The 27,622-nt window shown below is 44.2% G+C and overlaps 1 protein-coding gene across 7 annotated transcripts in view; it reads right to left on the bottom strand.

Annotated features, from left to right (window-relative positions):
- LOC124613149 (adipokinetic hormone/corazonin-related peptide receptor variant I) overlaps positions 1 to 27,622 on the bottom strand; it is a 381,190-nt gene that overhangs the window by 63,252 nt on the left and 290,316 nt on the right. For 3 of the 7 annotated variants that reach the window (XR_006979611.1, XM_047141772.1, XM_047141774.1), the window contains exons 5-7: positions 25,832 to 26,039; positions 10,289 to 10,415; positions 7,984 to 8,125 (exon numbers count right to left, since the gene is read on the bottom strand). Coding sequence is in view for 6 of the 7 variants with exons in the window: in XM_047141772.1 (XP_046997728.1) it covers positions 7,984 to 8,125; positions 10,289 to 10,415; positions 25,832 to 26,039 (477 nt within the window). In the remaining variant the exon portion in view is untranslated. Of the gene's footprint in view, positions 1 to 7,952; positions 8,126 to 10,288; positions 10,416 to 25,831; positions 26,040 to 27,622 lie in introns of all 7 variants that reach the window. The other 4 variants (XM_047141769.1, XM_047141771.1, XM_047141773.1 and 1 more) reach the window with 2 other exon arrangements.

Below are 27,622 nucleotides of genomic sequence, written 5' to 3'. Positions count from 1 at the left end.
TTCAATAATTGTCACCCTTAAGTACCGCATGTTACTATTCTTGCGTTCAGTATTGGAAGTTTTGACTATTGAACTGCTTGGTTGTAATATAGTTCACACCCGTTTATTTGCTGTTTTCATTTTTTGTGAGAGGTCTATGCGGCACTCCACCTCCTCTCACTATTCAATGTATGTACTTGCGACGGTAACGTGTTCTTACCACATGACTTCTATAACCAATGTATAGCACGACAAATGCTAACATTGCAAAAGAAGAACAGACACGTCAATGACCGGTCGGACAGTTTATAGTTTTGTGAAAAAGAAAATGGGGCACGAGGGAGATTTGAACGCGAATCTCCTGCTTTGCAAACCAACACCGTGACCAAACGACCATGACGCCCTAATTTTTGCAATTTGCTCGTTGTTGCACATCTTGAGCTTGGAAAGCTCACCTTCTTTTTACTTCCTTTTTCACATTTCAGTACATCTCCGTCCTGTTTTAATATTTGATCGTGTTCAGTTTTTATAGGGAGTTCCCCTTGTAAACATTCAAGTTTGTGAACGAATAATACGTGTAGAAATTGTCTAGCTTAACGGTGTTGGGGGCTCAGATTTGGTTCAAATGGCTCTGAGCACCATGGGACAACTTCTGAGGTCATCAGTCCCCTAGAACTTTGAACTACTTAAACCTAACTAACCTAAGGACATCACACACATTCATGCCCGAGGCAGGATTCGAACCTGCGACCGTAGCTGTCGCGCGGTTCCAGACTGTAGCGCCTACAACCGTTCGGCCACTTCGGCCGGCGGGGGCTCAGAGTTTTCAGGTACTATGTAATGATAATTTTGTCTCAGGTTATCGTTTCTTGCTGCCAAGTGCTGTAACTGTTCGTGAAGCAATTGATGGACTTGGTGGCCCACGCGAGACTTTGATGTAGCCTTGGACTGCAGACGCATTCTTTTACTTGTTCTTCTTTCGTCATAACCGCCTCCAGCGTTTGTTACTAATCTGAGTAAAGTTGATATGCGAACATTAACTTCTATTTGCGCATGTGCCATTAGGCTCACCTACATTACTGAGGCATTCATTTTTTTCCTATTTATTCTGTGGTCGCCACTGCCGATACTAAATTTGAAACACGTACAATACCCAGGGTGACAATTATTGAACTATCCGAAAAAACACAAATTAATTACAAACTACGGCATGCACACACTTTATTCAACATGTAAACGTCACTACACATATTAAGATTTATGTTATGACGTGTTCATATTCCTGCCATCATTGGTAGTGATGTGGCGCAGACGAACAGTGAAATTCTGCATGACCTGCTGAAATATCCAAACAACGATGCTGTCGGCTCATCAGTGGTTTTGGATTTGCTAGGTGTACACCTTGCTTTTAATATTGTCCCACAAAAATGAGTCACATGTGTTCAGATCCGGAGAATATCGTGTCTAATTGGGGCTCATACCAGTGGCCTCTGGGTACTCGAGAGCCAGAATGCGGTCCCCAAAGTGCTCCTCAAGGACATCAGACACTCTCCCGCTTCGATGGAGTCGAGCTCCGTGTTGCACGAACCACATCTTGTCGAAAACAGGGCAACTTTGGATAACGGGGATGAAATCATCTTCCAAAACCTTCGCGTACCGTTCGGTACTCACCGTACCATCAAAGAACGTCGCACCGATTATTCCGTGACTGGACATTTCACACCACACAGTCACCCATTTACGGTGAAGAGATCGCGAAATGCAGATTTTCAGTCCCCCCAAATGCATCAGTTTTGCTTATTGACGAACCCATCCATATGACAGTGGGATTTGTCGTTAAAACAAACCATATTAATTCCCTACCCTGCGGCGAACCGTGCTGTTTGAACGTCGTACCACAAACCGTTCAGAAGTTATGACGATTTTATTTCATATAGTTCAATAACTGTCACCATGTACTTGCTTGATTCTGCTAATTTATGGTATTATTGCATTGGCCGCATGCGTTAGTGAATTACTGTACCGTGTTTTCTAATATTGCGTTGTTTCCGGTGTTATTCTGTGTCCTGTATGAAGGACTTGGAAACCGAACAGACGAGTATCTCCATGTAACGAACAACAGCTGGAAACTGAACGAGTATTGCAAAAGCAATAATTTTGGTCCATAATAACAATTTTAATGTTGGTCTGGCTTTGGGATGAAGTAAGCAAAATTTACTCAATATACGATTATGCTCATTACTGGTTGGTGTTCTGAATACAACTGGTGTAGATACTGACTTGTTAAAATCTATTTGATGGTATCACTACTTACGTTTATGGCGGAGTTTTCTTTTAAAATCGTAACATTAACAGAATTATCACCTGTACTATTGCGTTACTCAAAGTTTGGGACTTGCGAATATTCTGTTTTTGTAGTGTAATTTCAGTTCAGACAACTTACTTGATGCTCTGGTGAATAACTAATTATTGCGTTCAATTGATTTTTAATTCGATCAACTTCTTTGCTGTAGGATCAGTAATTGTTTTAAGAGCATTTTAATAATCTTGAGCTACTGCTGGTATGAGTAGCTACCATGTTTCAGCATAATAATTTCTTCTAATGAGATATTTGATGATGAAAGGCAGTTGTTCTGTGGACCACACAACTCTAATTTGCTGATCTGTGAAAGTTTTTAAATAAATCTGTTTTACGTAATGTTATCTGTCAATCAATAGTTTTCACCCTTCCCTAATCTGTTTGTCCGAAGGCTTCTGCACATTTGATGAGGCCTCACTTCGGTCAGACAGCTCACCTCAGCATGGACATCGGGCATAACCAACACATCAGTCAGAGAGATCACCTAAGCATCGACAGAGAGTATAGTGTTGTGTACATAGTTTTGCGTAGTCAGCGCGTACACAACTTTCCCACTAGAGCGCGCCCCGCTAAGCACAACAGCGCAGGCGCAGCGCTCATCCGTCTCCGCACTACGAGATGGCGCCGGCCGCGGTGGTCTAGCGGTTCTAGGCGCTCAGTCCAGAACCGCGGGACTGCTACGGTCGCAGGTTCGAATCCTGCCTCGGGCATGGATGTGTGTGACGTCCTTAGGTTAGTTAGGTTTAAGTAGTTCTCAGTTCTAGGGGACTGATGACCACAGATGTTAAGTCCCATAGTGCTCAGAGCCATTTTGAACTACGAGATGGCGCTGCCTTAGAAGCAGACCATATTCTGCTTCTGCCGGTCCGCGTATTAATATGTAACGCAGCCAATAAGATTGTTGCTAACGTAGAACCTTTTCTCCTCGCGGATCACACTCGCGCAGTGATACCTGAACGCGCGAGGTATTATAACGAGTGTACTGACCTCCGATTAGTCAGTCTGCATTAGTCTGCATTTGTCTGTACCGGTCTATAGTCAAGTTTCAGTCTGCGCCTAATAAGATTACCATATTCCTGTACATAGCCATGAAGATAAATGAATAGACACTTTGTCAAGTATCAGAGATATGTGAGAATAAGATTAATGTACCAAGACCAAAGGATCTTCAGATTGTCAGTTGCAAACAGCATCCAGAATCAAGTTACGTAATGTCTATGCTTTTTATTATTTTAATAAATGTGTGTGAAAATTAATCAAGTTCTGTTTAAAGTGGGTCACCGTCAATCTGCTACTCTAAGCGTGCAAGTGGCATTTCTATCGTCTGACCTAACGGCAGAAGATAAACACGCCACGATAAGACCACGAGACATATTGCTGACACTCGCCTACTTCGTTACAGCGACAAGTCAAATAATCTGATGGTGTGTGTACCGAAGGTCTTACAGTACGCTCACCACGTATAGCCAACATATCGGTCAGAGAGGTCACCTCGGCATCGATAGAGAGTGTAACCAATAAAACTGTAGTGCCGAACACGGCACAGCACTGTGTCTCCATTTGGTGAACATATTAGAGCGCGATTAACGCTGATGGACGACGATGCACGCCATCACCGTCACAATCTTGTGGACGCTTTCCTAGTGCAGCGCAGAATCAGTCAGATGGAAAGGCCTCCGCATTCTCAAGATCTCAACTGCGTTGAGAAAGCGCGAGCCGTGCTGAAATGTGCGGTTTGCAATCGTCCAGTCCAGCACAGACCTTACAAGGCATCATAGTGCTCGCTGTGGAGGAATATTCCACAGGATTATCTGGACAATTTGGTACGGAATACGCCTACTAGCATTCGAAAGCGGGCCAGTTGGTTCATAAACAATATGTTATGCAAGATGATAGTGAGAAGAAACTGTAGTGTTTCTAGCGGGATGTTTGGCAAGGGTTTTCTTTTCTATTAAGTGGAAAAGTGTTTATCTTCTTTCTTTTTGTTTTCTTATGACTGTACATGAGATAAATATATCATTTTTGTTTTCTAATCCGTCCAGTATTGACAACGAAGCAGTATGCAACATTTATTTTGACCACCCTACATGTAATTTGCCACTGCGCCGGCACCATCGAACGTGGCAATGGAGACCAACGTGGAGTTGATATTAGCAATCTTCGTGTCGACAGTCTTTTGTTTACGACTGCCAGGGACCTCAGTATACCGAGATAAGTTTGGTTCCGTAGTTGTGGTCGGTTCATATCGCCTTTTGTTTACGACTGACAGCAGTCTCAGCGATTTAGTAGCACGGCGACATCTCGTCTTATGTGCATCGATGAGAAATAAATAAGGTAAAGAATGTTTGAACGTGAGCGTCTGTTATAATGCGTTTTTACGAAGTCTTGTTTCTTCAGTGTCATAGTGCCAAAGCTGATGGTCTTTCGAGCCGATACGTAAACATCGCTCCCCCTCACGCCCTTTTGCACGCTGCGCTCAGAATATTTTCCGCTTTCCCTTCTGTGCACTCTTGTTGAACATAGGTCGACGCTCACCTTTCAGAGATCGAGACTTGTGGTTTTTTTTTGCCTGCGGGAAGGGGAGGGGGTAGGAGGGGGAGGGGGAATAGGGGGAGGGCAGCTTTTATAAGTTTGAAGAGGTGCTTTCTGGTACCTAAAATATGAAATATTAAGCGTTGCTAAGGAAGCTTTGCCACATGTTTGGTTACCAGATTCATAAATTATTCTTACAGCACGTTTCTGTATGATTAATACTTTTGTGGTCTTATCTGAATTGCCACAGAAGATTATGCCAGCGGACTGTAATGAGAGGAAGTATTTACAGTGCGCTAGCAAACCCCTCAGAAGGCCAAAAATGCGAGAAAAATTTCAGACTGAAATGAGATGTTTAGTTAATGTATCCATGATTAGTTTGTTATCATCCTGAGTGCCTAGCAATTGCGCAAATGGAATTTTGTTTAGTGTGTGTTCAAATTTTTGTTTTTATATTACCAATAAGTCATTTTTATATTGCATAATAAGAGCCTTGATAAGATTAATGGTTTGAGTTTCACTTTCTTCAATCTATTTACTCACGCTTTCCATCATTAAAAACAAAGAGGTGAGATTATCTACAGGTTAAGTCAAGTGATTTCGTGGCTTTGTCCTCTGCAGTTATTATGAGGGAAGAAAGAGTGCACTGCTAATGTAGCCGCGACCATTGACCGAAAAAACACTATCTTTAATCTTTGTAGTTAATATTGTATTTCTCAGAGGAAATTAAGAAGGAAAAGAGAAGCTGAGGGCATACGGGTGCTCAGATAGTTCCCGAATACTCGCTCTCATTCGGAACACGGAAGGACTGCGTCCGTTTAATATTGTCCAACACGCGTTTAACCGAGCTTCAACAACGGTAGGATAAAGTCAACAATAGACCATCTCCAGAGGAGCGTTGCCACGGGCATTGTTCCGAATACAGTATGTATCAAAAAGAATCATCCGATTTAAAAAATCATAATTATTATGTTATTTGAGATACTGGAAAGAGCAAACTCTCATGTTTTACATGGTTCCCGCTAACAAGGGAACCTCCCCATCGCATCCCCCTCAGATTTAGTTATAAGCTGGCACAGTGGATAGGCCTTGATAAACTGAACACAGATCAATTGAGAAAACAGGAAGAAGTTGTGTGGAACTGTGAAAAAATAAGCAAAATATACAAACTGAGTAGTCTATGGGCAACATAAGCAACACAATGGACAATGTGAGCTTAGGAGCGCCGTGATCTCGTGGTAGCGTGAGCAGCTGCAGAACGAGAAGTCCTTGGTTCAAGTCTCCCCACGACTGTAAATTTTACTTTCTTTATTTTTGCATAGTTATTATCTGTCCGTTCGTTCAGTGACACCTGTTCACTGCAATAAGTTTAGTGTCTGTGTTTTGCGACCGCATCGCAAAACCGTGCGATTAGTAGACGAAAGGACGTGCCTCTCCAATGGGAACAGAAAACATTTGATCGCAAGGTCATAGGTCAGCCGATTCCTCCACAGGAAAACACATCTGATATATTCTATACGACACTGGTGACGGCATGTGCGTCACATGACAGGAATATGTTGTCGACCCACCTAACTCGTACACTTGTGAATGGGTAAAAAGATTCTTCTACCTTGCCCGATTTAGGTTTTCTTGTGGATGTGGTAATCACTCCCAAAAAAGTGATGAAAACATAAGAGTTTGTCACATAAACTGAAAATAAAAAAAATTAAACTTTTCACTGGATGGAAGATTTGAACCAAGGACCTTTCCTTCAGCAGCTGCACACGTTACCACGAGACCACGGCGCTTGTGCGTTCGCTTCGTCCTTAATGTTGCCTATCTTCCGTTGAACTACTCAGTTTGTATATTTTGCTTATTTTTTCACGGTTCCACACAACTTCTTCCTGTTTTCGCAATTGATCTGTGTTCAGTTTTTCAAGGCCTATCCACTGTGCCAACTTATAACTAAATCTGAGGGGGGTGCGATGGGGAGGTTCCCTTGTAAGTAACAGCAGTGTGCGCCCACTTCAGTTTTAGTAAAATGGTGTCAGGACAACAGAAAACGTTTTGTGTACTACGTTTTGCGCAGTGCGGGTCAGTAATAATTGTTCAGCGTGACTTTCGTACTAGGTATGGCGTGGATCCTTCCACAGGACAGAGCATTAGACGGTGGCATGAAGAATTCCGAGAAACAGGTTGTTTGTGTAAAGGCAAATCGCCGGGCTGTCCTCGACACAGACGTCCAACGCATCCGCCATAGTTTCACAAGGAGTCATCAGAAATCCGCTCGACAGTTCTACATACCCTCGACGTCCGTCTGGCGTGTGTGGCGTCAACGCTAACATATGAAACCATACAAAATTCAGCTACTGAACGATCGGTCGGTCGCACTGGACCAAATGGTTCGGCCTTACATTACTGGCCTCCAAGGTCACCGGACCTCACTGTGTGCGATTATTTCTCGTGGGGGTATACAAAAGACTCTGTTTATGTGCCTCCGTTACGAACAACAGTGAATGAACTGAGACATCGCATAAACAGCGGCTGTGGAAGCTGTAACTCACGACATGCTCGCTGCAGTGTGGGAACGGTTTGAATACCGCACTGACAAATGCCGTGCATCTCAAGGGGGAGCACTGAGCACCTATGAACAGGTATGAAAAAAAATTTTGAGTTTCCCTATCAAAAAACAAAATTCATTGTATGTGTTCATTAGTTTCAGATATACAGACGTGCGAAATCGGATGATTCTTTTTGATACACCCTGTATTCTTACTTGTTGTATTACAGATGGTTCTGAATTTTCGATGGACTCTTTTAAACAACACTGTAGCCGAAGAATGTCTGCAGATAGGCTTGACAACATTCGATAACAGTTTTATGGGAAGCAAGCTCTGACTGTATAGGAAAACACGGAGCAGCTAGTTTCCACACCAATATTCCAATGTCCATGATCCAAGATCTCATCACGGTCTGCGGCCTGCCGCAGTCAGTATGTGACTTTCCCAGTTCTTACAGACAAATAAACAAGTAGCCTAGTGCAGCTATATGCAGAATAAAAACTATAGAGAAGTGCCATGGGCACGCGAAGAATGCACACCTGTTGAGGAGAGCGTGTTATGGTTTCTCACCTGCCCCCTGTCTGGTCGGGCTCGGATGTTGAATACTCCGTACACAATGGGGTTCATGCACGAATTGGTGCTGGCGAAAATGAACAATCCCTTCTGCAGGCGGAAATCTATCTTCATTGCAGAGTCTTTGTCAAACCACCACCTGCAACGAGTGAAAACTGATTCAGTGCTCTGACTACTTATGTAACGAAGGGCGCGAACACACACACACACACACACACACACACACACACACACACACACACACACACACACATTATATATATATGAAAGGTCACAACCCAAAACTTATGTACCAGTTACGTGTTGTTATCAAAGAATACTTTATTCCACAAAAGGAACACTGAGAAAAGCTATTATTATTTCACTTTTGCGGATCTTTACTGTGACTCAAACTGAGAGGTTATGTCTGTCACAACTAAGAGACGGCATGCAGTGCAGTCTAGTTTACAACACTCTTCTCTATGTCTATGTATTCCTCACTGGCCTAACCATTGAATCAGAGGTACATGTGAGTGCAACATAGTAGTAAGGTCAAATTGTTTTACTGCCCGATGATCTACTGTTTAACAAAAACAAATATTAAGCTGTCTACGATATGTAGTTTTATACTTCCAAAGCAAGTTTTTGTTGACGAAAAACTCGACCGCTAGTTTCTTAGCTAGGGCCACGCATATTTATTCTGTGTGCTGGGTTCTGAACTCTAAAAAAGATGCAATTTTTCCAAACAAGCTGTTTCCCAAAATTTTGGGTTAACGAAGTAAAACTGCACGACAAAGACATATAAACCTTTCCGTAGGTAACTGTCTACGGCTGTTCAATATTTCGAAAAAATGAGTATTTCGGCCATGAGCTGTAAAATTGTATGTTTATTATCTGCCGGTTTCAGTTATTACAACCATCTTCACAGGCTAAAAAAAGGATACATCTTCTGCGAAGGCGGTTGTAGTAACTGAAACATAAGCCTACAACAGAACTGCTGGCGCAAACATGATTTTTTTCAAAACCAAGAGATACGGTTACAGGACAGTATGCAAAATGATTACTTATTTACTTTAAAGTATTTAAAAGCTACAGTCGCAACATGAGAAGTATCAACTAAAGAAATTCCAATTGTAAATACGTAAATTTTGAAACCCATCACGATCGGTAGCACACGGTGTTTATGACACTCTCAGTAAACGCTCCAAAATGGCTCTTTAATCTGAAAGTATAACTGACACCATGTCTTAGGAAGCGCTACACTTGTGTTCACCGTCTAGATCACAATTTTTTTTTTTTCACCGACAAGCGGTTCCAATGTGCTGGAGATCATCTGCTCTGTTTAATCTGAAAGTAGTTGTGTAACTAAGAATAGGGCTTAATAAAAATACAGACTAAGGAGAGAAACATAGCCTTCATTTACCGAGCGAGGTGGCGCAGTGGTTCGACACTGGACTCGCATTCGGGAGGACGACGGTTCAATCCCGCGTCCGGCCATCCTGATTTACGTTTTCCGTGATTTCCCTAAATCGCTCCAGGCAAATGCCGGGATGGTTCCTTTCAAAGGGCACGGCCGACTTCCTTCCCCGTCCTTCCCTAATCCGATGACCTCGCTGTCTGGTCTCCTTCCCCAAAAACAACCAACCAACAATAGCCTTCATTTAACAAAATTATGGCTTCTGTGCCCACTATGTCAAATAATTTTACAAAATTTCTTAAGAAACCTATAAATTATTATATATTTTTTTTTTTGCAAAGACGCTGCATCAGTACAAAATGAACACCCAACATGCACCTTGGATCCATTTTCCCCAAGAAGCCATGAAGGACAAAACTGTAAATCTTGTTATGGCTTCACAAATTAGCAATATTTTGTAAAACAATATTCGAAGAGAAAAATATTCATTTGTTCTTACTTTTTAATAAAAATATTTTCCTTGTAGTTTGTGGCATAGGCAACAGAAATACATCTGTTTCTATCCTTACGCACTCCCGGCTCAAAAGGGAAAGAGTAGCTGGCTGGCCTACAGATACAGTGTGTTTTGTCTCAGTAGCGAAATTGCCTGATGCAAGAGTTACGTTGTGACAAGTATGTCGCGTTGCGTGTCCGGATAACAACCGCCTTTGTATATCACATTTAAAATTAAAATACAGTGGACACAAACGACGTTCATACAGTCATTGCTACAACAATTAGAGAAATGTCATATTGCGTAAGGAGCAAGAAAAGTGCAATCTACAATAAACCGTCTAAAGGCCGTTAAGTTGAAATTGGGCCATTGATGGATTTCACAGCCCAAGAGTAGCTACCTAAGAGGCTCACCATAAGCACATGATGTAGTATGGAGTCCAGCAGATGAAAAAGACCACCACGATGATGATGGTCATCTTGAGGGTCCTGATGCGAGCTCGACCCAGGAACCCCAGACTCGAGCGCCGGAACCTGTCTGCTGTGCAAAAACAGAAGACAGTTTTAATCATTCACCCTTTAACAAAAAAAGAACAAGACGATGAAGAAGAAACACTTCGCTGATATGAAATACATGTAAGCTACAAATAAACCTGCAATAACAAAATTAAATAACAGCTACTGTCTCAACCTAGGTCTCCTCACCCCTCCCCGCCCCCCCCCCCCCCCGCCCCAAATTACATCATCCATTTCCTTACCATTGTCCTCCAAAATATCCACCCCTTCCAACGACACCACACCCTTCAGCAAATCTCTCTCGTTGCCTGAACATCTAAGTCACATACTCCCACAACCAGGTCCACTAGGTCTATTTCATCTTCACCTGCCTTGAAACCCTTATATAAACCTCTCCACAGCTAGCCTGTGCTACCTCTCATTACAGTGCGAAGCACTACTGCATCCTATATGGCAACATCTACTCTCTACCCACCGACAATCCCCTTTTTACACATACCCTATCCCAATACAACATTGACATCTTCATCATTAACGAAATGTTGCACAACCACATGACACCATCCATGCACCTCCCTGTATCCTCAAGCTATATTACTACCACTGACCTCAACATTCATGGTAGATTCCCTGCAGATCTCTGGTGGTGGCATCAGTTTACTGAACCCTTCCATGATGACACTCCCCCCATCCCACAGCACTCCCATCCTGAAAGCAACAGCTTCCCAAATGTCATCCTAGCATCTCCCAACCTCCTTGGATGCCTCACTGAATAAGTCCTTGATCCAAATGGAACTTACCATCTATCAGTCCTCCTCACCATATCTGACACCCATGCACCCTATCCCAATTCCATCCAAAGGTTGTCCACAACTATTCCCATCCCAACTGGAATGCCTACCAGGAATCCATAGATACTCAGATTGGAAGCCACCCCCTAACTTTCCAGCAACCTGACGATACACCTCATACTACAGGCTTCCTGCAACAGTCCTTATCAGATGCTACCTCTGTTCATATTCCTACTAAAGCCATGTATCCTCATCACTCCACTCTCCCACCACAAGCTGTGCTCCTTCTCTGTGAGCCCCATCGCTTATATCACTCCTTCCTTCAGACTGGTGACCAGAAAACACTCACACACCACTGGCAAATACAGCAGCACACTATAGATCACTCTATGCCAAAAAAGCACTGCAACTATACCAGACATGCACCAGTCCCAATGTTATACACCCATTAGTTCTTCCTAGTGCTGGAAAGCATTCCACTGACTTATCTGGTATCCATCCCATCCCCCACAACCCGATCCTTCACAACTGTCCCTCACCTTATGACCTGAACAAAGCCAGTCACTTTGCATCCTATCTCTCTGACATCTTCTCTGACGAGCCCTCACTTAGACTACTCCTAATTCCATACTGTCCACAAATGCACATATACCACAGTCCCAACCCTGGACTCCAGCTTCCAGTACTTGAACAACATGCTAGAAAAAGAATTAAACACTCAATCAAAGCACAGGACATAAAAAAGTACTACACAGAAAACGCAACACATATCCTGGTCATGATTGTATTACCTACCGTCACCTAAAAGAATTCCCTATCTCCTTTTTCATACACTTGCAGCCCTATATACCACTATCCTCTCCACAGGCTACTGTCCTGATCTGTGGAAACCTCCAGACTCCTGCTATTCCTCAAACCAAACAAACCCCTCACTGATACTTCCTCATACTCCCCCTACCCCAATCTGCCTCACATCAGTGTCTAGCAAGGTCTTTGAATCCAACCTCTCTTGATGCATCCACCACTATCTGCACCAACACCATCCGCTTCCTATCACCCAGTGTGGCTTCCGTCCTTCTCTGCTGATGATCAACACCTGAATCTCACCCATCTCCTATCCCAACAGCTCAACAGTCGTGAAGCCAATATCTTTTTCTCCCTTGACTTTGAGAATGCATGACATTCCAGTCTCCTCTTCAAACTCCAGTCTTACACACTTCCAATCAACTATTTCCCCCTTTTGCGTCCTTCCTCTCCAATCGCCCATCGTATGTCATTGTTAACAATACCAATTCCCATATCTTCCACCCCACTGCAGGAGTACAACAAGGTTCCGTTCTCTCCCCTCTCCATTATCTCTCATACACTGGCAATGTACCACAACCACCTCCTCCCACCCACCTCCTTCAGTATGCTGATGACACCTCTTCCCTCACCCTCTTTTCTACAGTCCAGACATTCCAACGATTCCTCCAAATCCACATCAATCAGTTCACTTCCTGGTGTAACCAACTGCTCCTTAACATTAACTCCTCCAAAACTCACGTGATAATTATAGGACGCACTACACGCACCTTCTGTCTCCATGACTTATACCTCACCATTTATGACCATCTCATCCAGCTAACTAACATGCTAAAAGACCTTGGACTAACCTTCGACCGACAACTAACGTGGAAAACTCATTTACTATCCATCCAAAAGAAAGTCCACAATAGACTAAAAGTACTAACATTGGGGGAGGGCGGGGTCCACCCCTCCACTGTCATTCGCATCTACAAATCCGCAGTCCATCCCATCTTTTGCGATGCAAATGTTGCATGGATCTCTGCCTCTCCGAAGTTCTATATATCCATCGAGATCCTTGAATGCCATGCTCTCCATCTCTCTTTATCCATCCATTTACCTTACCCCACAGGGATTCTTTACCAATGCATCAAATTCCCACCTCTCCTCACTCACATTGAACACCTCTAAATAACCTACACCATATGTAAAGTTGATTCCAACAATTTTACCTTGACCCTCCCCTTTCCAATCCAAGTGCACTGCCACGACTCTACTTACTCATCCCACCTACACTTCACCTGCACACCACCATATCTTCTCCAAAATAAATTTCAACCATCTCCCTCTCCCAGACCACAAACTCTGCCCCGATATATACCCATCCTACCAACTCTAAATCCATCCTACCCTATCCACTGCACCCCATCCAACTCAGAGCTCTCTCCTCTTCCTCTCCTCCTACCTCACCTCATCCTTTTCCCCTTCCCTACCGCCATCTCACCCCATTCTACTCTCCAGTCTACAATTTCCAATACCAGCTGCCCATCTCTACTTGACCCCACAGCCAACCCCGTCTTGTCGCCACGTCTTCCCAGTTCACTGTCCTCACCTCCACCACTTCCCTATCTCCCTACATACCCAACCTTCTTTTCATCTACAATTCAACGTCCCAGGGCAGGGCCTGTTCCAGTTATGGAGAAAGTGCACGGTGCTCCGCTTTTAATGGTCAGTGTATCTTTTGTTGTGTTCAGAGCTTCTCCAGTGTCTTTCCAAGCGCCTAGTGTTCAAGTGTTTCTCAAATGTCTTTAACTGCGCTGTCCATCCACGTCTTATCACTGTTTTTAAACGATTCATGGTGACAGAATTATATTATTTACATTTCTCCCGTTTACGTCACGTTTTTAATACTTTAAATTCATAGTACATATGTCTCCTTGTTTTTGGTTTTTAGCATCTAAGTTAGTGTTAAGTTCTAGAGCGGGTTATATGTACCACTGCCAGCCTTACTAGACGGTAAATTACAGCATCATCTGCGAACAACCTAAGAGAACTGCTCAGATTGTCACCCAGGTCATTTATATAGACCAGGAACAGCAGAGGTCCCAGGGCGCTTCTCTGGGGAACACCTGATATCACTTCAGTTTTACTCGAATGGGACAGTTGTGATCGTTTCACTGAAAGTTGGTCTCAGTGGACGTTGAACATTCACCGATTCATTTATTGGTTACTCATTTTTCTTAACAGATCATAAAAAACCAAAAACTGTCAAACGTCTGCTGACTGTTTTCCTCTGTGTTTCATGTTCCCACGATGCCGCAGAACACAACACGCACACATGCCACAGAAATCAATGAGCAAATTGTTTCGCAATTGTATTCAACGTCGATTCTGTGCCCAAAAAATGATGACCGTACAACAAGTAATCAGTATCTCATTTCCAATTGGTTACCTGGAGGGGCAAAGGTTTACCTCAATTCTGGTCCTGTCCAATTTGAAGAAATAAACAACGTCCAATCATAAGCTGTATAATTTTTGAACTCTTTACATCCGTCCAGTTTACCGTCGCATCAGTTGGTTTAAAGAATACTATTATTACGTTCATTAGAAAGCATAAACGTTAATCAGGGAATAATTAGTGGTGTAAGATTAGTAGCAGCTCACTTAGGCAAGTACATATCACTGCTGAGCACACCGACTGCGATAAAAGTGTGCTGATACCGAGCACTGACCTCACACCTTCTGATCCAAGCAAGCGTTTCCAAATAATAAATCAATTACCAACAAAAGTAGCCTTCGCTATGGCCATTAATGAAGCACAAAGTCAGACGTTTCTACCAGAACCTGTCTTTTCGCATTAACAACTGTATGTAGGTTTTTCACGAGTTCGCCCATTCATTGACGTGTATATTTGTGCTAAAGACATATGCATTTAAAAAAGTAGGCGATGATCACGTTATGAATGCTAACATTTGAAAGAGGTTTTGTAAAATAAAGAAGTTTTAAAAAAGTAAAATTAATGTGACAAAGACAACGTCTCCTCCTTTTTATATGTTTTACAACTAACCATATTGTATACAGGGCGTTCCAATATTTATAGAGTATGTAGTATGCAACAGGGAAAAAAAAAACCAGTTCGCATAAACATTGGTTGCAAACTTCATATTTTGGACTTATTGTGTGCTACCACTATTGCTAATGACCTCCATGTCTCTGCCCTGCTTTTCACAACACATGTTCGATGTGACCGCCATCCACTGAAATGCAGCCCTCTACATTTCATAGAATTACACATTCGTTGGAACACCCCAGGGTTTTGCAGGATTGCGTCATAGGCACTGAACACACTTCGGCACTGACGCATTAACTAGCTTGCATTTAGAAGGAAGGTCAGCGTTGACCGTAATATTGATGGTTTATTGACAGAAAAATCGATTTTCAATCACATAGTGAACATTTTCAGTGCTGTGGTGTACAAATTAAACTCGTAGGCACTGGTGTCAAGTTATTATCAGTAACCAAAGCTATGAAACGATCACAATAACTCTATGTTGGTTACTGATAATAACTTGACAGCAGTGCCTATGAGTTTAATTTGTACACCACAGAACTGAAGATGATCACTATGTGATTGAAAATCGATTTTGCTGTCAATAAACCATCAACATTACGGCCAACGCTGACCTCCCTTCTAATTTCACGTATGTGGTCGTTGTGCACACAGCACTCTATGGAGTCGCCATATCAATAGCTTGCATTTATCGACAATAAGGGACTGAAGAAAAGAGCAGGTGACTCCGGTATATAAGAAAGATAAAAGAATGGACCCGAAAATTTACAGACCAATACCCCTAACTTCTGTTTGCTGCAGAGTCCTTGAACATATTCTCAGTTCGAATATAATAAACTTCCTTGAGTCTGACAAGCTTATGTCCACGAATCAGCATGGTGTTAGAAAATATCGTTTATGCGAAACTCTGCTTGCCCTTTTCTCACGTGATATACTGAGAACTATGGATGAAGGGCAACGGGCAGATTGCATATTTCTAGAGTTCCGGAAAGCATCTGACATGGTGCCCCACTGCAGGCAGTTAACGAAGGTACGAGAATATGGAATAAGTTCACAAATATGGAACCCAGTATGTTGCCCTAAACGGCGAGTGGTCATCAGAGACAAGGGTATCGTTAGGAGTGCTCCAGGTAAGTGTGACAGGTCAGCTCGTTCTGTATGTATGTAAATGGTTTGGTTGACAGGGTGAGCAGCGATCTACGGTTGTTTGCTGATGATGTCGTGGTGAACGGTAAGGTGTCCAAGTTGAGTGACTGTATGAACGACTTAGACAACATTTCCAGTTGGTGTGATGAATGGCAGCCAGCCCTAAATACGGAAAAATGTAAGGCAATGCGGATGGTAGGAAGATCATACCGGTAATGTTCGGGTACATTATTACTAGCGTTCTGCTTGACACAGTCAATTCGTTTCAAGATCTGTGCATGACGTTGCAAAGCGATATGAGGTGGAACGAGCGTGTGAGAAATGTGGTAGGGAAGGTGAATGGTCGACTTCGGTTTATTGGGAGAAGCTTAGGAAAGTGTGGTTTACATGTAAAGGAGACCGAATATAGGACGATGATGCGACCTATTCTTGAATACTGCTCGAGTGTATAGGGTCCGTACCAGGTCGGATTGATGGAAGCCATCGACGCAATTCAGAGGCTGGCTGCTAGATTTGTAGCCGGTAGGCTCAAAAAACACACCACTGTTACGGGGATGCTTTGGGAACTCAAATGGGAATCCTTGGAGGGAAGGCGACGTTCATTTCGAAAAACACTATTGAGAAAAGTTAGAGAACCGCATTTGAAGCAGACTGCCGAACGATTCTGCTACCGACAAAATATATTGCACGCAAGGACCGCGAACCTAACAAACGAGAAATTAGGGCTCGTGCGGAGGTATATAGCAGTCGTTTTTCCCTCGCTCCGTTTGCGAGTGGAACAGGGTACGCTCCACCACGCACCGTACGGTGGCTTGTGCAGTATCTATGCAAATGTGGATGTAGAACACGCGTTCTCTGCTTCCATCTGCTTGCCCGTAGCAGAAGAGCACGTCATCTCCTGCGTTGGATTGGGAGCCGTACGTGCATTGACGGGCGCCGAAACATATTACAGTAATGTACTGCTGTGTGGCAACAAACAATGTGTCATATGAATGCTACGGGTACACCAGATGAAAATAACATGCGTGACAGATACAGTACGTACTGTAGTACGCTTTTGAGTACTGTGCTTGTTCTTGTGTCGGGTACGTGCTTGATACCAACGCAAACTCATTGTACTGCATAAACGTCTAGTGCGTGCGCTGTTTCCTCATTTGTCTTGTGTCAAAGTACTCGGTGTGTAAGATATGCTTCTCGTACGCACGTAAACCATACCTCCAAAGATATGAGGGAGACGACCAATGTTTATAGGAACTTTTTTTCTTAGCTTGATGCATGCTACACCCTCTGGAACCTTTTTTCCCGACACCCCGTACAGTGATGTGTCTTTTACAGTGAGACTAATATTTATTACTGCTATTCCAAATACAATACCTCTTATTAATAAATACTTGCATTTACTTATTTTTCCATTACTGTATTACCCATCCTTGACTGATAAGGACAAAGCGCTAATTATTCGCACATGTCAGCTAGTCATAGTAATTTTCTTTTCCTTCGGTACTTGCTCTGTTGATCTCTTGGATCATTAAATCACCTATGATACTTACAGGTATATTCCTCTAACAGAAAAACATTGCATTCTGAGCAAATAACTCACGAGAATGCAGTGAGGTAACGTCGTCGACAACCGCCAACTGCAGAAAGTAAGCGATGTGCAAGTCAATTTAAAACATCAATTTTCAGAGAACGGTGATCGAAACACACACTTCACATCATATTTCCGCAAAACACGACCAATCCTGCTCCAAATGCTCCCTACTTAAGGCTAGACCATGGTGCTATCTCGGTATTGTCATCACTCACGCGGTGTGCAGTTGGTCGATAGTACAAAGCACGCCTAATCCGTCTCTCTCAGTAAGCATTCTCACGAAAGGTGACTTCGAGATGGGCCAACTCAGCTGTCAAACTCTCAGGTTCGAAGTACCCCTCCACGTTGAGCCGAATGGTGACAACTGTCACCCTGCAGTATGAGCAGGATTCCTATAAACGGCTTGTCCCAACATACGTTATCCGTTGATTATTTATCTCACGATCGACAACTTCTGACGTCGTTAATCTTTGTTTTGTAATGACTCTAGTGTTTACAGTGTGTGTGTGTGTGTGTGTGTGTGTGTGTGTGTGTGTGCGTGTGTGAGTGTGCATACGCCTGTTTGTGTTGTCTTTACAGAGCTTATCTGCAAACAGAGGTTTTACTTGGTTTATAGAGGGAACGACAGGATGACGGTCGGAAAAACACGAAAATTTTTTTTATTATGGAATTCGAATGTATATACTGTACATCGAAGAATTATTCCCCAAAATATTATGCGCGAACTCCAAAAAGTACGATTCTGTGAGCGTTCGAAGCCGAGCACGCACCCTTTCTCCACTGCGTCTGTGAGATCTTTAGGGCTGATTCTAGTGGTGCAAATGTTTATCAATGTCTCGAACACATAGGAGACTTACACTTTTCGCCCGCATCTCGTGGTCGTGCGGTAGCGTTCTCACTTCCCACGCCCGGGTTCCCGGGTTCGATTCCCGGCGGGGTCAGGGATTTTCTCTGCCTCGTGATGGCTGGGTGTTGTGTGCTGTCCTTAGGTTAGTTAGGTTTAAGTAGTTCTAAGTTCTAGGGGACTGATGACCATAGATGTTAAGTCCCATAGTGCTCAGAGCCATTTGAACTTACACTTTTCCCATGCTGGCCCCCCGATAGACGCTCAGTCAGCCGTTTCATTGCTGCGTTAGCGTCAGTAGGAGTCATTCGGAGTCGAGTGTTTTTATTGTTCGGCATAAAGTGAAAACAGTTTTGTTTGGCATTTTTTTTTACATTTAAAGCACGTGGCAAATGCACTTCAAATCAAAATCGACGGTGAAATGCGTCGATTCTGTGAAGGCAGAGCCGCCAGCGGGGAGCCGGCCGGTGTGGCCGTGCGGTTAAAGGCGCTTCAGTCTGGAACCGCGTGACCGCTACGGTCGCAGGTTCGATTCCTGCCTCGGGCATTGATCTGTGTGATGTCCTTAGGTTAGTTAGGTTTAATTAGTTCTAAGTTCTAGGCGACTGATGACCTCAGCAGTTGAGTCGCATAGTGCTCAGAGCCAGCCAGCCAGCGGCGATGCAATCAAGTGACGAAAAGGGCTTTGAGGACGAAAATGGAAGCTTTTCAGGTCAAAGTAGCAGAAAGCGGCCATCCACTAGCGGGGACGATAGTTGTTATGGACCAGGCATAGATGATATCCTAGAAGTTTCAGCTTTGTCCTTTTCTTTATATGACAATTACGTGTCAAACTTTAAACGCATTTTTCTCGAAACCATGTTGTCGTCCCCCACGCTACAATTTTCATTCAGTTTTAATGAGTTTTGATCTCCCTTGAAGCAATCGTTTCCGATTTTTTTATGTTGATATTTAGCTCGATTTTCGGTCAAAAAAGAGGGGTAACGTCGTCGACAACCGCCGATATTTCGGCAGGAGCACACACTGCCATTTCCAAGGCAAAACTGCAGCAAGTAAGCGCTGTACAAGTCAATTTGAAACATCAGTTTTCAGAGAACGGCGATCGAAACACACACTTAATATCATATAGGGTGTTTCAAAAATGACCGGTATATTTGAAACGGCAATAAAAACTAAACGAGCAGCGATAGAAATACACCGTTTGTTGCAATATGCTTGGGACAACAGTACATTTTCAGGCAGACAAACTTTCGAAATTACAGTAGTTACAATTTTCAACAACAGATGGCGCTGCAAGTGATGTGAAAGATATAGAAGACAACACAGTCTGTGGGTGCGCCATTCTGTACGTCGTCTTTCTGCTGGAAGCGTGTGCTGTTCACAACGTGCAAGTGTGCTGTAGACAACATGGTTTATTCCTTAGAACAGAGGATTTTTCTGGTGTTGGAATTCCACCGCCTAGAACACAGTGTTGTTGCAACAAGACGAAGTTTTCAACGGAGGTTTAATGTAACCAAAGGACCGAAAAGCGATACAATAAAGGATCTGTTTGAAAAATTTCAACGGACAGGGAACGAGACGGATGAACGTGCTGGAAAGGTAGGGCGACCGCATACGGCAACCACAGAGGGCAACGCGCAGCTAGTGCAGCAGGTGATCCAACAGCGGCCTCGGGTTTCCGTTCGCCGTGTTGCAGCTGCGGTCCAAATGACGCCAACGTCCACGTATCGTCTCATGCGCCAGAGTTTACACCTCTATCCATACAAAATTCAAACGCGGCAACCCCTCAGCGCCGCTACCATTGCTGCACGAGAGACATTCGCTAACGATATAGTGCACAGGATTGATGACGGCGATATGCATGTGGGCAGCATTTGGTTTACTGACGAAGCTTATTTTTACCTGGACGACTTCGTCAATAAACAGAACTGGCGCATATGGGGAACCGAAAAGCCCCATGTTGCAGTCCCATCGTCCCTGCATCCTCAAAAAGTACAGGTCTGGGCCGCCATTTCTTCCAAAGGAATCATTGGCCCATTTTTCAGATCCGAAACGATTACTGCATCACGCTATCTGGACATTCTTCGTGAATTTGTGGCGGTACAAACTGCCTTAGACGACACTGCGAACACCTCGTGGTTTATGCAAGATGGTGCCCGGCCACATCGCACGGCCGACGTCTTTAATTTCCTGAATGAATATTTCGATGATCGTGTGATTGCTTTGGGCTATCCGAAACATACAGGAGGCGGCGTGGATTGGCCTCCCTATTCTCCAGACATGAACCCCTGTGACTTCTTTCTGTGGGGACACTTGAAAGACCAGGTGTACCGCCAGAATCCAGAAACAATTGAACAGCTGAAGCAGTACATCTCATCTGCATGTGAAGCCATTCCGCCAGACACGTTGTCAAAGGTTTCGGGTAATTTCATTCAGAGACTACGCCATATTATTGCTACGCATGGTGGATATGTGGAAAATATCGTACTATAGGGTTTCCCAGACCGCAGCGCCATCTGTTGTTGAAAATTGTAACTACTGAATTTCGAATGTTTGTCTGCCTGAAAATGTACTGTTGTCCCAAGCATATTGCAACAAACGGTGTATTTCTATCGCTGCTCGTTTAGTTTTTATTGCCGTTTCAAATATACCGGTCATTTTTGAAACACCCTGTATATCAGCAAAATACGACCAATCCCGTTCCAAATGATCCCTGCGTAGGGAAAAAGGCGGTAAACTTTGATGGTACCCTGGTATATTCATCAGTCACGCGGTGCACAGTTCGTTGATAGCGCAAAGCACGTTTAATCTGTCTCTCACAGTAAGCATTCTGACGTAAGGTGACTTCGAGATGGGCCAACTCTGCTGCCAAACTCTCAGGTTCGAAGTACCCCTCCACGTTGTCGAATGGTGACAACTGTCACCCTGCAGTATGAGTAGGATTCCTATAAACGGCATGTCCCAACATACGTTATCCGTTGATTATTTATCTCACGATCGACAACTTCTGACGTCGTTAATCTTTGTTTTGTGATGACTCTAGTGTTTACAGTGTGTGTGTGTGTGTGTGTGTGTGTGTGTGTGTGTGTGTGTGCGTGTGTGAGTGTGCATACGCCTGTTTGTGTTGTCTTTACGGAGTTTCTCTGCAAACAGAGGTTTTAAGTGGTTTAAAGAGGGAACGACAGGATGACGGTCGGAAAACCACGAAATTTTTTTTAATTATGGAATTCGAATGTATATACTGTACATCGAAGAATTTTTCCCCAAAACATTATGCACGAAATTCATTTTCTCAAATATCTATAATTTCGTCAAAATTTTTTTGTGCACATCCCTACGCTGTAAGGATCAGGATGATACGTGAGTCGTTCAATAAGTAATCCTCCACATTTTTTTTCTTATAACATAATTTTTGTTAGGAGTCCTAATTTGGTGACAATATGCATCTCCATGTCTTATCCGTCTTCTATTTTTCTACGTAGTCGCCATCACGTTCTATGGCCGTACGCCAACGTTGTGGAAGAGCATGTATTCCCTACTGGTAAAAGCTCTTGTCATGTAGGCGAGCCACGTTTTCACTCCATGATTGACAGCTTTCGTCCCCCTGAACGACAGAAAGGCCTCTCCGTCGGTCTCAAAACGCTACAACAATTCAGATGAAATGACCTTTCTTTGAATCTTGTTGTCCGCTGTGAGCATTCGTGGAACACATCGTGTGCATCTCTTTGAATATCCGACAGTCTCGATCATTGCAGACGCTCTTCCAATGTTGACCGACAACTGTAGAGCCAATTGTCGTGTTTTGGTGCGCCGGTCGGCACGAATAATGGCATCCGCACGATTCAGCACGTCTGGAGCAGTGGCTGTGACAGGACGTCCCGAGCGTGGCTGATCATGGAGCTCTGTTTCTGCAGTTCCTGAGGCTGTAACTTCCTTTACCCATCGCCAAAATGTACTCCTACCAAATGCAGCATCGCCATACACTGCACACAAACGTTAATGCACGTTCACCACGGTTTCTTTTTCTGCACACAGGAATTCAATAATAGCACGCTGCTTGTAACGTGAGACGTATGTACTACAGCTCTGCCACCTGCGGAACGGTTCGAAACTTCACTAGCGCACAGAACAAATATCAAATGTGAAGAAACAACAAGGATGTTTGTCTGTTCATTAAAGTTAAAGTTTCAAAACGCTGTAGAAATAACACCACTGGTCAGAATGACGTCAAATTGCAACGGGATATTATCGGAGAAGGGGGAAAGCGTATGGCAGAAGGAAAAAAAATACTGTGAAAACTGATCAATAGATGGCGCTGTATGTCTCAGAATACGTAAATGAAAACATGTGTCACGACCGCCGGCCGCGGTGGCCGTGCGGTTCTAGGCGCTCCAGTCCAGAGCCGCGCTGTTGCTACGGTCGCAGGTTCGAATCCTGCCTCGGGCATGGGTGTATGTGATGTCCTTAGGTTAGTTAGTTTTAAGTAGTTCTAAGTTCTAGGGGATTGATGACCACAGCAGTTGAGTCCCATAGTGCTCAGAGCCATTTGAACCATTTTTGTGTCACGACCCATTGAAGTTGGTACACGGCTTTTCCTCCTTTCGAGTCTGCGACGTTCGCATGACTGTCTCAATGCAGGATCGCGCTCAGCTTGTAAAACTGTATTATAAGAATGATGATTGTGCACACGTCACTTTGCAGAAGTTACGGACACTGAAGGGTTTGAAAAAAGGCGTTGGTCCGATGACTGCCGTGGGTCTCGAGAAAATGATTCAGAAATTCTAAAAGACTGGTTCTTTTGGTGTACAGCCTGGTAGAGGGAGGAAAAGAATTGTTTCTACGTCAGTGGCAGCAGTTGCCACAGAAATTCAGGAGGAGACGAGTGGCAGTGTGCAAACGTGTAGTTCACGGAGAACTGCCCGAACATTGGACATACCTCTGAGCACGGTGCGTAAAATACTACGAAACGTCCTTCTTTGCTATCCATTCTAAATTACCCATGTGCACGAGCTGATTCCTGTTGACCCGCCAGCAAGAGAGAGACCTTTGCTTTAGAATTTCTTGCTCCCATCGAAGTGGACAATGATTGGCTGTGGACAGACGAAGCCCAGTTCTATCTAACAGGATACGTAAATACACAGATTTGTGGAATATGGGCAACGGAAAATCCACACACAAATCAACCAGTACCATTTCATCCTGAAAAGGGTACAGTGTGGTGCGGGTTTACAGCATCATTTATCATAGGGCCATGTTTTTTCGAAGAGACAGGTGCTTAAGATCCTGTTACCTGTACCGTCACTGGTAGGCGCTATGAGTGTCTTTTGAACTACCACGTCATTCCAGCTCTCCAACAGCGTGGATGTGTGGATGGGATCATTTTTACGCAAGATGGCGCACCTCCGTACATTGCAAATCCAGCTAAGCAACTGCTGAAGCGCCATTTCGGAAATGCTAGAATTATCAGCCGCCATTTCCCTAGAGCATAGCCGTCACGATCACCTGATCTTAATCCGTGTAACTTCTGGCTTTGGGGATATCTGAAAGATGATGTGTTCAGTGTTCCGATTGCAAACTTAGCTGCACTGAAGGCACGCATTGCGCAGCACTTCGATCAGCTGAGGAACATGCTGCTACTCGATTTCAGCTTGTTGCACAAAACGGTGGACAGCATATTGAGCATGTTTTGCGCCAGTCACACGGAAATTGCTAATCTGATTTGATTTTGATTGATGCTTTTAATGCTGTTTTTGGCCCCAGGACAATTAAAAACCGATGTGAGTGATGCTTTTTATGCGTTTTTTTTGCCGCAGGACAATTAAAAACCGATTTTCCCATCCGATATTATATGACCTTGCCGTGGTGGATGGGCTTACGTAACTAACAGTATCACAACTCTACACCCATGCACACTGAGTAGTACAGTTTGTTTAACGTCAAACGTACGCCTTAGACATTGCTGTATGATTCATTTGTCCTTTGTAGTCCACACTATTAAATTATGATGCTTACAGTGCCATGTTTTGCTACTTTCTGCCATACGTTTTCCCCGTTCTCCGATAATATTCCGTTGCAATTTGACGTCATTCTGATCCGTGGTGTTATTTCTAAAGCGATTTGAAAGTTTAACTCTGGTTATAATCACCCTGTATATTAATGGCTTTTTTAAAAAAATGTGGGGCATTACTTATTGAACGACCCTCGTATGTTAACTTCATATTTCATATAACCACAACCGTAGTTACAGCGACAACCGTCGATATACCTCCTTTCAGAACTACCCCGGGAAAACCCCAATTACACAGTGAAGATAGCAATATTTTTAATAAAAAATAGCAATAAACTTCATTGTCTGCTTCATTCATTGTCCGCAGCTCGTGGTCGTGCGGTAGCGTCCTCGCTTCCCACGCCCGGGTTCCCGGGTTCGATTCCCGGCGGGGTCAGGGATTTTCTCTGCCTCGTGATGACTGGGTGTTGTGTGATGTCCTTAGGTTAGTTAGGTTTAGGTAGTTCTAAGTTCTAGGGGACTGATGACCTCAGAAGTTAGGTCCCATAGTGCTCAGAGCCATTTGAACCATTTTTTTGCTTCATTCATTGCAGCAAACCCCATTTGTCTACTACATTCTAGTACGTAGAAAAAAATCTTGAATTTGAGCAATATTTTCGTCCGTTACCCTGTCGTTACCCTCCAGAAACTGGCTTCCACAGCGGTTCCTTGCCACAGTGTTGTCTTGAAAATGGCAGTGTAAACTCCTGTCGAAATATCGGCGGTTGTCGGCGACATCACCCGGATGCATACCCGTAAGTTATTTGAACACCGTATACGCCGGGATAAAGTAAGGTGTAACGTTACATTTTGTTCAAACCACTCCATCGCCCATTCGACTCACGTCAGCAGTAGAAGTAGACGAGACAGCAGACGAAAACTTTCTGTACTGCTGGGGCTCTGGTGGTCCGCTAATTGGGCGACAGCCAGCGGAATACAAGCGAACACTAGCGAACACTAGCGAATGCGAACCGAACGCGACCGAACGCCGCTCGCTCGCGCTCGGCTAGCGTTTACACCAGTCTCTCCCTGTTCGCTCGAGAGGCCACTCCGGTATAAACCAGACTGTCTGGACTGAAATTCGCGCACAGCTCGCGAACACAGCAGCAGCAGCAGCAGCAGCAGCAGCACGGCGGCGCGATCGTGCGGCCATATGGCGTGACTTACCGTCGCTGAACTCGCGGGAGCGCCGGTAGATCTCGCCCAGGATGGACGTGTAGGAGAAGATGATGACGGCGAGTGGCAAGCCGTACATCATGAGCATGCCGAAGCCCAGGTACGAGTACTCGGACAGCTTGCTGGGGAAGGAGTTGTACGACACGCACTGGCGGTACCACGTCACGTTCGGGTGCGACTCCACGTGGAACACGAACATCTGCAGCACACCAGAAACCTTACTGTCACACAATAAGAGCTCCCAGTTGGAGAAAATACTCGTCGTGTAGCGCACACAAATTTAGTGCTGCTAAGACATGCATGGGACACACATATTCACAGTTGCGAATACGGACAACCGTCAGGTGTATAATTGGAACGACAATGAAAATTTGTACAGGACCGGTAGTCGAACTCGGATTTCCCGCTTATCACGAGCGGTCGCCTTACCATTAGGCTATCCGACCATGACTCCCTGCCAGTCCCAAACTTCCATATGTCGCCAATCATGTCTCTACAAACTATACTCGTACATCCATTACGTACAGGTTAACAATTATTGAACTATATGAAATAAAATCGTCATAACTTCAGAACGGTTTGCGTTACGACGTTCAAACTGCACGGTTGGCCACAGAGGATGGTGGAAATTAGTATACGCATGCATGGTTTGGTTTAGCGACGAACCACACTATCAACTGGATGGGTTCGTCAACAAACAAAATTGGCACTTTTGGGGGACTGAGAATCCGCATTTCCCGTTCGAGAAGCCTCTTCGCCGTCAACAGATCCAGTCGCGGAAGAATCGGTGCGATTTTCCCGGATGGCACAGTAACTACCGACGGTACGTGAAGATTTTGGAAGATGATTTGATCCCCATTATCCAAAGTGACCCTCATTTCGACAAGATGTGGTTCATGCAAGACGGGGCTCGACCCAATCGAAGCAAGAGAGTGTTTGATGTCCTGAGAAGCACTTTGGGGACCGCATTCTGGCTGTGGGGTACCCAAAGGCCAATGGCATGGGCCTCGATTGGCCGCCATATTCCCCGGATCTGAACACATGCGACTCCTTTTCGTGGGTTTATATTAAAGAGAAAGTGTATAGTAATAGCCCCAAACCATTGCTGAGCTGAAAACAGCCATTCAGGATGTCATCGACAGCGTCGATGTTCCGACACTTCAGTGGCTCATGCAGCTACTCGTCTGCGCCACATAATCGCCAATGATGGCAGGCGTATTGAATATGTCACAACCTAAATCTGAATATCTGTAGCGACGTTTACATGTTGAATAAAGTGTGTGCACACCGTAGTTTGTATCTAACTAACGTTTCTGTTCATATAGTTCAATAACTAGCCGGTATCAGCGGATGCATACATTGCATCGTAATTTCGAATAACACAGGCGCTGTAATATCATATGTATGAGACAGGCGAAATACCCTCACACTCAGACCCAGGAGAATGTAATAATTCCAACCCCAAAGAAAGCAGCTGCTGAAAGATGTGAATATTACCGAGCTATCAATTTAATAACCTCGGAAGGGAGTCACCCAAGGGTCCCATTCCTAGCGAGAGGAGCCGAAGAAGACTTCTCTGGCGCAGAAGTTGTGACTGATATCCCCAATGGTGGGGGGGGGGGGGGGAGGGGGGTGTTGCTCCCAAAGTAGGTGGTGCAGGAGCAAAAGGAAGTGCCCCCCACCCCCCACCATCAAGGGGGCAAGTATAGTCTCCCAGCTCTAAGAGGTCATTGGGGTTGGGGGAGCTGATGGGGCTAGAACTGTTGTAGCGGTGATGTAAGC

The sequence above is a fragment of the Schistocerca americana genome, chromosome 4 (genome assembly GCF_021461395.2).
Source record: "Schistocerca americana isolate TAMUIC-IGC-003095 chromosome 4, iqSchAmer2.1, whole genome shotgun sequence".
Taxonomy (NCBI): Eukaryota; Metazoa; Arthropoda; class Insecta; order Orthoptera; family Acrididae; genus Schistocerca; species Schistocerca americana.
This window is presented reverse-complemented; position numbering and strand designations above follow the sequence as displayed.